This window comes from Amphiura filiformis, chromosome 9 (assembly GCF_039555335.1).
Source record: "Amphiura filiformis chromosome 9, Afil_fr2py, whole genome shotgun sequence".
Classification (NCBI taxonomy): domain Eukaryota; kingdom Metazoa; phylum Echinodermata; class Ophiuroidea; order Amphilepidida; family Amphiuridae; genus Amphiura; species Amphiura filiformis.
The window spans coordinates 24,944,384-24,956,909 of NC_092636.1; the positions used below are offsets into that span (position 1 = coordinate 24,944,384).

The 12,526-nt window shown below is 35.9% G+C and overlaps 1 protein-coding gene across 4 annotated transcripts in view; it reads left to right on the plus strand.

The window, feature by feature from the left end:
• LOC140160786 (cathepsin O-like) overlaps positions 1 to 5,744 on the plus strand; it is an 80,235-nt gene extending 74,491 nt beyond the window's left edge. For all 4 annotated transcript variants that reach the window (XM_072184086.1, XM_072184089.1, XM_072184087.1 and 1 more), the window contains exon 10: positions 5,528 to 5,744. In XM_072184086.1, coding sequence (XP_072040187.1) covers positions 5,528 to 5,658 — 131 coding nt within the window. In that variant the 3' untranslated portion in view covers positions 5,659 to 5,744. The remainder of the gene's footprint in view (positions 1 to 5,527) is intronic.
• Positions 5,745 to 12,526: the final 6,782 nt, after the last annotated feature.

Sequence of the window (12,526 nt, forward strand, 5' to 3'; positions counted from 1 at the left end):
TAAAAACTCCAATATCGGAGGTTTTGCGAATACCGAAAAAAAACCGATTTTGGAGTTTTTGCGTATACTAAAAGTAATGAAGTTAAAGCATGTTTAAACATTTATTATACCATAAGATTTAATACAAAAAAACTCCAATATCGGAGGGTTTTTCTTGACAGTATAAAAACTCCGATTTTGGAGTTTTTTATATACTAAAAGTAATGAAGTTAACCATGTTTAAACATTTATTATAACATTGGTTTTGGTGCGCAAAAACTCCAATATCGGAGGTTTTGCGACGTATTTTGGAGTTTTTGTGTATACTAAAAGTAATAAAGTTAAGCATGTTTAAACATTTATTAGTTTTGATGCTTAAAAACTCCAAAATCGGACGCCTGCAAAACCTCCGATATTGGAGTTTTTAGCATCAAAAAACTAAATGTTTAATAAATGTTTAAACATGCTTAACTTCATTACTTTTAATATACATAAAAACTCCAAAATCGGAGTTTTTAGCCCCGTAAAACCTCCGATATTGGAGTTTTTGCATCAAAACTAATGTTATAATAAATGTTTAAACATGCTTAACTTCATTATTTTTAGTATACTATAAAAACTCCAAAATCGGAGTTTTTAGCCCGTCATAAAACCTCCGATATTGGAGTTTTTTGCGCATCAAAACTAACGTCACTCTAAATGTCTTATGATGCTTATCTTCATTACTTTTAGTATACGCAAAAACTCCAAAATCGGAGTTTTTGTGCCCGTCATAAAACCTCAGATATTGGAGTTTTTTGCGTATCAAAACTGATGTTATAATAAATGTTTAAACTTGCTTAACTTCATTACTTTTAGTATACGCAAAAACTCCAAAATCGGAGTTTTTTGAGTTTTTGCGTATCAAAACTAATGTTATAATAAATGTTTAAACATGCTTAACTTCATTACTTTTAGTATCATAAAAACTCCAAAATCGGAGTTTTTAGCCCGTCATAAAACCTCCGATATTGGAGTTTTTAGCATCAAAACTAATGTTATAATAAATGTTTAAACATGCTTAACTTCATTACTTTTAGTATACGCAAAAACTCCAAAATCGGAGTTTTTTTGTGCCCGTCGCAAAACCTCAGATATTGGAGTTTTTGCGTATCAAAACTGATGTTATAATAAATGTTTAAACATGCTTAACTTCATTACTTTTAGTATACGCAAAAACTCCAAAATCGGAGTTTATTGAGTTTTTGCGTATCAAAACTAATGTTATAATAAATGTTTAAACATGCTTAACTTCATTACTTTTAGTATACTCAAAAACTCCAAAATCGGTTTTTTTTTACCTTTCGCTAAACCTCCGATATTGGAGTTTTTAGCAGCAAAACTAATGTTTTTAAAATTGTTTAAACATGCGTTATCTTAATCCAAAATCAGAGTTTTTGCCCCCTGTTGCAAAACCTCCGATATTGGAGTTTTTGCGCATCAAAACTGATGTTATAATAATTGTTTAAACATGCTAAACTTCATTACTTTTAGTATACGCAAAAACTTGCAAAATCGGGAGTTTTTGCGTCGGTCGCAAAAACTCCGATATCAGAGGATTTGCGCATTGTTTCCAGTTTTGGCAGCTTTCGGCATGATGACGACGATGATGAAGATGCAGACTTAATGAATCATAATAACGTTTTGAAGAACTTTGCGACTGATGAATCAGAAGCAAAATGTTACCGAGTTTAGGTAAACCATGGGTTTTAAACATTTTGGCATGTTCGGTATGACCTGCAAATGTCTGATCATCATATTCAAGTTATTTCAAAAAGAAAATATGCGCGGTAACTTTTACCCATGTTTATTTCAAGCGTGCGCCAACTAGGCAACTTACGGCGCAAGGGTAAACTTGGCACCCGCATGGCACTTGAAACTATTCAAATCTTCTTAAGCTATTGAGATGAGACTAATATCTTTATGGAATTGCGATTAGCTAGGCCCTCAAGATGTCATCTTGGTCCCGTTACGGTTAAAGGATAAACTTGACACCCCGTCGTCCTCGCGTGGCACTTAAAATAGCTTAAACCCACTTGTGAGTATTGAGGTGGGATTATTCTAAGGATAATAATTGGGACTTGTCTTAAGTCGTCTTTAGCAACGTGTGATTAATAAAATGGCACTTATGTCTTTCGGAGAAATGTGATGTCCATCCCTATTCATGTACCGGTATCAGTCGATATCAATTACTTTTTTATTGTCATAAGCATGACCACAGAGTGCTTCGTGTGTTAATGGAAATCTTATCTACTATTTCCATGGTGTGTTTAAGGTCACAATCGACCTCACTTATTTTTGAAATTGTTGGTAAAATGCTGACATTAGGCCTACTTACAATTATTTATGATGATGTGCCTGATTATTTATGATGTTGTGTCTGATTCTTTACCCTAAACCCACCGGTCCGTGGATACCGGTAACGACTGGTAATGGATGCAGTTAATTATTTTTAATTAAGCATAACCCAAAAAGACCTCCTGGGTCGCGATATTTTTTTTCGTACATGTACATCGTGCAATTTTGTAAAATTAAATCAGTTGATTAAACAATGGATATCGACTGGTAATGTAGACTAAGCTATTTTCAATCAACTCAATACACCCTCCATGGGCCGGTGTATAACGACTGGTGATGTAGACTAAACTTTTTCCACCCCCGCCCCCCCCCACTCATCGTGGCGATGGATAACGACCGGTAGGCCTAGGCCTAGTTAAAGGCCCTTTCAGTGATTTCACAGGAACATAAAAAAAATGGAAATTTGTCAGAGTTGCTTAGAAATAAAGAATAAGTCTACAGAATTTCATTAAACCACTTTTCCCCTGAATACATTGACAAATTAGTCAAAAAACAGAAGTTTTAGAAAGGTGTTCTACTTCAACTCAGATCGACTCGAGAAAATCGAGATTTTTAGTACAGTCGCCACTAATCGACTGGAAAAACTTCCTAGTCCAGTGTTTCTAACACGGGGAAGTAGAGTCTAAATTGATTTAAAACAGGCGCTTAATTTTGTAGTAGAAAACAAAATAAGCAATTAAAGGTCACCGAGGCAAACTAACGGTCAATTCAAATATGAAAAACAGTTAAAATTGTGTATTTTGTTTAAAATAGTAGCTACTGATGTAATAAGTAGTAGAAACAATACACGCAGCGTGTTGGTGCGATGGAGAGTGAGCTTCTTTCGATCTCGAGTCGGACTTTTGTACTGTCAGTATCAAAAGTCCAGAATCATGCAAATGCTTTATTTTGTCTAAAATACACGGCTTTCGACCGAACCACTAGCAGGCTATGTTAGCACATCTATGCCAATTACAAAGGTACCAAAATCTGAATTTTGATGATTTTTACGATCGTCCGGATGAGCAAATCACTGAATGGGCCTTTAATGTTATTTTTAATAAACCCCAAAACACCCTCCCGGGTAGGAATGTTTTTATTTAACAACATGCAATTTTGTCAAATTAGGTATTAAAAAATGGTTAACGACTGGTATTGCAGACTAAGCTATTTTCAATAACCCCCCGCCATGGATAACAACATGTATTTATGCCCGGTATTTATGTTATTCTTAATTAACCCAAAGCACTCTCCTGGGTAGGGATATTTTTAGTTAACCAAAAATATCACTTAAAATACAGGCTCAATGGTTTGTGGGGTTTTAATGCTTTTGGCAAAAAAATTTTTTTTAAATATAAATAAATAAATTTTGTTGTTTTGCTTTTGATCATCATGCCGTTTCAAAAGAAACTACGCTCGGTAAAGTTTTGCACATTTTATTTCAAACGTACCGCCAATGAGTGAACCTATGTGAAAGAAGAAACTTGGCACCCGCATGGCACTAAGAAGCTACTTTAGTCGTATTAACCCCACTTGTGAGAATTGATAATGGGAATATTCTAATAATCCTAGGGCTTAAGACATCTTAAGCATTGTGCGAGTATAATGAGATGCGATTAAACATCCCCCTCCTTGCGCGTGTATCGACTTAAAATGTGTTTCCCATTGTCATACTTGGATACACACTGACCACAGAGTGTTTTCTTTACTGAATTAGTTGTTTTGTTCTTTTGTGTTGAAGGACCATTGAAAGAATATCCAATTTAACAATTTTGAAGTCAGCTTTTCAGAAATCGCCCAATATTTATTGGATTTCGCATTGTTTAGCATGTTTAAACAATTATTATAACATTAGTTTTGATGCGCACGACTGACGCCAAAACTCCGATTTTGGAGTTTTTGCGTATATGCCTACTAAAAGTAATTCAGTTTAGCATGTTTAAACAATTATTATAACATTAGTTTTGATGCACAAATCCTCCAATATCGGAGGTTTTGCGACCGGCGCAAAAACTCCGATTTTGGAGTTTTTGCGTATACGAAAAGTAATTAAGATTTAGCATGTTTAAACAATTTTTATAACATTAGTTTTGATGCGTAAAAACTCCAATATCGGAGGTTTTTGCGACAGGTATAAAAACTCCGATTTTGGAGTTTTTGCGTATACTAAAAGTAATTAAGATTAAGCATGTTGAAACAATTTTTATAACATTAGGTTTGAGGCGCAAAAGCTCCAATATCGGAGGTTTTGCGACGGGCGCAAAAACTCCGATTTTGGAGTTTTTGCGTATACTAAAAGTAATTAAGATTAAGCATGTTGAAACAATTTTTATAACATTAGTTTTGATGCTTAAAAACTCCAATATCGGAGGTTTTATGACGGGCTTATAAACTCCGATTTGGAGTTTTTATGTATACTAAAAGTAATTAAGATTAAGCATGTTGAAACAATTTTTATAACATAAGTTTTGATGCGCAAAAACTCCAATATCGGAGGTTTTGCGACGGGCGCATAAACTCCGATTTTGGAGTTTTTGCGTATACTAAAAGTAATTAAGATTAAGCATGTTGAAACAATTTTTATAACATTAGTTTTGATGCTTAAAACTCCAATATCGGAGGTTTTGCTGACGGGCGAGAAACTCCGATTTTGGAGTTTTTGCGCATGCTGTGGTGGTTTATTAACTATAATAATAGTCACTGTATAGTCCATGCATAAAACCTCCAAAAGCGGAGTTTCTCAGACGTTATACGCAGAACCTCCGGTTTTGGAGGTTTTGCGCTCGGGCGCAGAAACTCCGGAAATGGAGTAACTACATACATGGAAAAATGCAAAAATAGGCACAAAATTGGGTAGGGGTGTAGTACCCCCTTAATGGTTGATTACTGCTAAATTATCACTTTTCTTTTTTTTTTGCAAATCAACACAAAAGTTGGACATTTTACACGGATTTTCACTACTTTGTGGCATTTTCAAATTTCCGTGAGCAAACCCCGAATTCCGTGAATTTTTCTGTTTTTCCGTATCACGGAGAAATCATGGCTTTAGATTAAGGTCATGTCTTCCATAGGGGGTGTATGGATTTCAACTGGAATAGCCCTAAGCAGAGACAACTTATTTCCGTAGTTACTTACCCATTAATTACATGGGTTTTTTTTATCTCTTGAACAGGTCCTGTACCATACTACATAGTACGAAACTCATGGGGCAGTAAATTTGGTTTGAATGGCTACCTTAATATCAAAATAGGCGACAACCTCTGTGGGATCGCAAACACTGTTGGATCTCTTGATGTCCAGTAGCTGCAACTGAAAGGCCATTTTAATTTAATAGTTTGTCTCAAAACCCTTCCAAAGTTGGAAATCATAATGCAGAACACATTATTAAAGGTGAACCTCATTGAAAATAAAGTTATATATATATCAATGGAAAGCTTATGATGTCAGGATACTAAAAACTATTTTTTCCGATTTTTTTGATTGCCAATAAAGCTGAAAAATTTAAAAAAAGCGAATAAATTTTTGGTCTTTTTAAAGCTACCAAAAAGCACCCAAATCAATCGTCTATGACCTTGGGAATGCTCGTGGCGTAAGCTCAGGGTTCGTGAGTCACGTGATCCTACTCGGAAACATGTAAACAAGACTTGCTTCCTGTACTTTGATTTTCACAATAAAGCTTGAAATTAGAGGAATCTTCAAGTTGCTGGTTCCTTCTATATATATTAGAAATAATAGAACAATTGTCAACACGTAAATTTTCCGTAAATTTTGACAAAATCAGTCATAACTAGCTGGGTATAATTGGGTAATTGAGTTTGAATTTCGCGCTGGGATCAATTCCATGCGCAAATGATACAGTCACTCACTCGCTGATGAAAGATGGAGTACCATCTGAAAATTCCGAGGTAGGAATTAATTCCTTCTGTTTGGATCAAAAGTTTAAATCAAAATCAAAATTAAATACTTGTTTGTGACATTCCCTATTCTTGATTCATTTTAAAATATCTGATTTAAAATAATATCGTCTTGCAGTAATCAAAATATTTTTAATAAAAAAAAGCCGCCGATTTCATCAAATCCAGCCCATATGGTTTTCATATTTAGCGCATTGCGGTAATACATTCTTTCCACACAATCACGATTGAAAGAAACAGATATTTGATTATAAAATAAATACAATTTGGGCTTGATAGACCATTATTTGATGGAATTCTGAAATCTGAATAAAATTAAAATATTGTCAATTGTGTCACGATTCTTTATAAATGATAGTACAATCAGTATACGGTACTGAAAAGTGAACCATGTTTTATGGATTACCGCACATGATGCGTAAATTGCTGCTCAAGAAATTGAGGGGACCCGACACTGTGGTTCCAGGGTTTATGCACAAACACAGCGACTCGCCCGTCATCCTTTGCGTGTGTTTCAGCAGATTTGATCAATCGTTATCTTATATTTGGAACATTTACAGGAATAAATTTTGCTGATGAAGTAGCAATAAGTTGGAAATATCAGAATGTGAATATAAAATCGGTCATTTTGTCTGTACAGTACAGTCGCGGACTGTACACTCGGCGCCGGACTCGGCGAATGAGTCTCGGTCAGTCACGCACTGAGTTCATCCCGTATGTATCTCACGAGTTCGCCTATCATACATGCCCGGTTGTCCCGGGCCGGTTGTAAAGCTAAGAAATAATTAAAAAATCCTGTACATGTACCTTATTCTATTCCTTCATTTTCTCATTGTGATAAGTTCATCTCAACTTGTGGTGTCGATCTGAACTGGTAGCACTAGCAGTTATTTTTTCCAATCTGTTTTCATTCCGGTTCTTCGGCGAATCTTTGCTCTTCGTGCTTTGACTGTAATATTCCCTATGCATATCAGTGATATCGTGGATGGCTTGGCCTATCCCAAATCACCCCGGCCAGCACTTTTCCCATTTTTAAATCCACACACTTTATTCAGGAACTTCATTCTTGATTTGATCATGATGTTTCCTTCATGTTTATATTCTTATTTTATTGAAGATATTTTTCATGTAAAGTAAGTTGACAATGACTGAATTCGTGCATTGGCCCGATGCATGCAACAGTAATGCATGGACATTGTGTTTACAATCAAACCCGAAGTAACTGTGTGTCCCCAAGCTGGCGTCATCAACTAAAAGCGCCTAATTTGAACGATTTCGTTTTGTAATTTAGGGGGTGCCAATATCCAATCTTTGCATGGAGATTATGTCTAGCCTGGTACGTTAGGCAAATAAAAATGTTCTTTTCTGCTTCCTGACATCATAAGCTTTCCATTGATATATAACTGTATTTTCAATGAGGTTCACCTTTAAAAAAAAAAAATTTTTTACTTAATTTTTTTCTCTTTAAAATGCATGTATAGTTTCACTGTGTTGAAGATGAAGAATTGTATTGAGATTTATGACAAATGTGTCCCTATTTGTCAATGTTTTGTCCTATATTTAGTCATTTTAATGACATTTTACTCTTTCCCGTCCCAATTTTAACCCTGAAAATGTCTGTGGGGTGCAATTTCCCTCCAGCTCCCCCTGGCTATGCCATGCACTGTGGGGACCCCAGACATACCCCATTAGGACACAGGATAGAGTATAAAAAGGGAATTGTGACACATTTTGTGTTGATGCTATGTGGAAATCATCATCTTTTTTTTGCATAATTTATACAATGAACATTTTGCCTGATGTATTTTTTAATATTAAAACATATTTTTATATTCAATCAAATTGTGTATAATGTAATAACAATATGTATATTTATTTGGAAAAGACGATGAAAATTTTAAGTTTATTAAATGTGTGATTTTGTCTTCAACTTGTGTCTGGTCTAATACACAGACATTCCACTTGAAACATTTGTTTTTGCTTTGTATAATCAGACCAAAAGAAAAAAATGTAGCAGTAGAATTATTTGTAAATACAATTTAAGAGTATTTCACCAAGCACTTTTGTGTGAATTCCTTTTCTGAAGGATCCCTGTTTCTGGGAACTTTTTACCCATCATGAATTTGGTTTTAAACTTAAACTGGGAAAATTGTAACATATCATCTTAAAATGCTACTAATTAAATTCACAAGATATGTAACACAACTCATTAGTAATTTAATTTAAGGTATTTATAATTTATAATGATCTGTTCCAAGTCCAGTAACACCTCATGCATATTTTCATGGGTAGGATTAGGCCTATGTTCACTGGAGGGGTATGAAATCTATACTATGTCTCGTCTCTAGTTATGCCATGTTGGATTTCGTAGTGGCAGATTCAAACCGTGCATGTCAACCTAATCCCACGGGACGTATACACATGCGTAGAAGGGTGATTTGTCTGTATAAAAGCACCATTTGAGTCTGCCACAAAAAAATCCAACATGGCGTTACTCTAAACTTCAGACGAGACACAGTACAGCCTGTTATATTGATTTTTCAAAGTAAAATTTATGCTACTGTCTATTTCAATGCATCCAAAGGTCCAGGGAAATTAATGAGTTGTCACTGGAGATGGAATGGATATTCTTAAACACTTGAGAACGTTCCAGCAATCCTATTGGTTCTTACCCGTGTGATATGACACGATATCACACGGGTCAGCGTGTGTGCATCAACGCGATACGCGTACTCGCTATTTGAACCAATCGGAGGCGCATAGCAACAACTGGACTGATCGATTTTAAGCCCTAGGTAGTTCCTTGTAAAGTGTAGGATTTAATTTGATTAACACTTAAGATATTTCTATTTAAATTGAAGTGTTTAAGAATGAGAATAAAGGTATTGTTTTTAGCCGCTGTCATGCATCTATCGTCTCATATAACACGGGCGACATCATTATTTTTGGCGTAAAAATTATTTTTGGCGTTAAAATAATGATGTCGCCCGTGTTATATGAGACGATAGATGCACTCCAGTGGCTAAAAACAATACATTTATTCTCTAAATAGCAGCTTTGCATTCACAAACTTTGTTACTCTAATTATTAAAAATTTACAGAACTTGCTTTTACTGAAATATATAAATATGATTATAAAAAATAATAAGGGGACATATCTGACAGTGAAAACTAACATTTTGTAGAAAAGAAATGCAGATCTATTTTTTTATCAAAATGTAACGATATTGCTTTAATGGGATAAGAAATTAGCATGTGATTTGCATAGCAATTTATGCCACGTCCAGCAGACACACCTGTTTCTGATGGACATTTTATTTTTGAAAAGACCATACATACCAGTGTCATACAATACATAAAAAATAATTTGTATAGGCCCTCTCGAAAACTAGTGCATTGCATTGCGTGTGTACTTGCTCAATTAGCATTTTGTGCAAATTTTATTACAAACTTGAATGCTGTTCTTTTTTAATGGTCCTTTTCATGGTACAATTACCGAATAGGGTGGAACTTGCTAGACTTTGAGTCCAGTCCCATTTATGGGTTTAGGGTTATGGTTTACGGTTGAAATAGGGCAGTCTTGTAATAAGACTAGTACAGTTGCACCCTATTCGGGAATCACTATGGAGATAAAAAAAAGGCTGGAAAGGGTGTTACAGCCTCATTTTAGGCATTGAATGTTATTTGTGATACTTTTGAAGAGGGGGTTCTAGCCAAAACAAAAAATGTCTTACACCTTAGTGGTCATGAAGCAAAGGTAAACATTGCAAGTTAATGCAAGTATTGTCAGTGGCGGTGCTACGGGGACAGGGGGAAGGGGGCAAAGGAGCATTTCCCCGAAATATTTTTCTTGTCCCTCCAGTTTGCCCCCCATTTTTGAGGGAAAAAACCCAAATTTACGTAAATTTCCACTTTTTGTGGCAATTTTGCACAAAATTTGTTGATTTTGCCCCCCCCCATGCCCCCCGAAAAAAATTCCTGGTGCCGCCACCGAGTATTGTTACTTGGATCTGCAAATTGCAAGTTAGATACCACAGCAGTAGTAGTACATGTAAAAGTGTTGAGTTCATTGGAACATTTCATGATTAAATGTGACAAAATCAAACATACAAAATCAGACAAAAGTGGGCGCTGTCATCAGGCCTTTTGTTTTGAGGAGAGCTGGAGCTGTCACTCTGCTACAGCTCATAATCACTTTTGGTGTGAGCTGTATCACTCCCCTTATTTGCAATCAGGGGAGCCATTTTTTATGACTTCACCTTAAATAGTTTCGCAGAAGTTTATCTACATATTATGACTATAAATATCAGTAAAACATATTATCAGTAAAACATACATGTACTTGAAATCTATGGATTTACCCAATTCAAAATGCACTTTTTGTATTCTTTGTGACCTTTATGAGTCATAATGAGACACTCTCCAACAGCTCGGCCACTCTCCTTAGCAATTCATGGGAGAGGTTTGAACAGCTCTCCTTAATCCTCAAGGGGAGCTGTTGACAGCTTGGCTAGAAAATTCTAAAACACAAGGCCTGTGACATGTTGCTTATTTAAATTTGATCTGATATTCTTGTTTGGCTCTGAATCAAGGGATTTGACAGGTTTCTTTTACCATAAAGCAGTCCTTTCCATAGATCCCGGGGAATGGGGGGATAAATCCCCCCCCAATATTTTGCCAGGAGAGATAGATGGTCCATACAATCACCCCCCCCCATGTTGACACCTGTTAGTGTGTTTCTGACCAAGTTAACCTCATATTTGGCAATTTTAGCACCAAAAGTGCATATTTTTGCGCGCTTTGTGCAATTTTATTCCACTTTTGCACCATATTTCATCAGTTTAACTTCAATATGGCAAAAATTTTTGCAAGCTTCCCGCGCATTTGTACCATAAACTTATCTTGTCGCCAAAAGGTGCTGGATTCACTATACTTCCAAGAAATTTTTTCCAACCCCATCCCCCCAGTGTCAAAAAGAAATCTATGCCACCAGTCCTTTTGTAATGTTATTTTTAAATTAAAATAAATGGTGCTTAATATAATAGTTCCATCGACTGCATTATGGTACAGGTAACATGTTCAATGTATGCAGAAACTCTGTAACCGGTAACATGTGGGTGCCCAGTTTTGTCTGATAAAGGGCACATTAATATGCTAAATCTGTAAAATATTAAAGAAAATGAGACTTGTAATTGCCAAACTTAGCCTACACAATTGTTAACTATGCAATCATGTATGTTTATTTCAAATAAACGTAATTTTTCACCAGGTTCGCTGTTGCAAAATTATGTTTATTTGTATAATTCCTGTCGATCATGCCACTGTTTTTCCATATTATGTTTATTTCATTGAAGATTTGAGGAAATAAAGTACTTCAAATTAATCAAGGTTTGTTTTTGACCCATTGGGAGTTGACTGGTTATTGCATTTAAGTTGGAGAGTGGATTAATGAAAATGTAGACAAAATATGCTATGCAAACAACATCGCATATAACTACAGGGCTGTCAACGCTCGCGCATTCTCACAGTCTCACGCCAAGGTAGTATAATCTCACGACTAAGTAGTAAATCTCATGCAAAGAGCTGTCAAATGAGAAAAATCTCACCCCATCGTAAAAATAATTTGTTGTCCCTACCCCCACTTTTTAGATTCTCGAGATCCGCGCCGTGACTCAAATAATCATGGCCCAGGGTCAAAATGAACATTGTAGTCGGCAAAAAATAATTTCTCCCTGGTATGCCTCTGTTCAACAGTGTCTCACGCCAAACAATTCCAAAAAGTTGACAGCCCTATACAGCACATCAGGCCACCATATCCTATCAACATACCAAGTTTGAAGTTGATTGGTTATTGCGTTTAAGTTGCAGAGTGGATTAATGGTTTTGATTAAGCCATTTTTGGCCCCACACATACGTAGGGCCCCTTATGTTCTCATCCAAATGGTTGGTTGCCTGGATGTTTGGCTGTCCGTCTGGGCTATACAGCACATCAGGCCACCATCAGGTCACCATACCAAGTTTGAAGTTGATTGGTTATTGCGTTTAAGTTGCAGAGTGGATTAATGGTTTTGCTTCCGCCCGGACGGACAGCCAAACATCCAGGCAACCAACCATATGGATGATAACATAAGCCCCACGTATGTGCAGGGGCCAAAAATTGATTAATCAAGGTTTGCTTTTGACTCATTGTGAGATGTGCAATTTTTGGTATGCAAAATATATACCATAATTCAATCTAATGGGCACCTGAAGTGCTT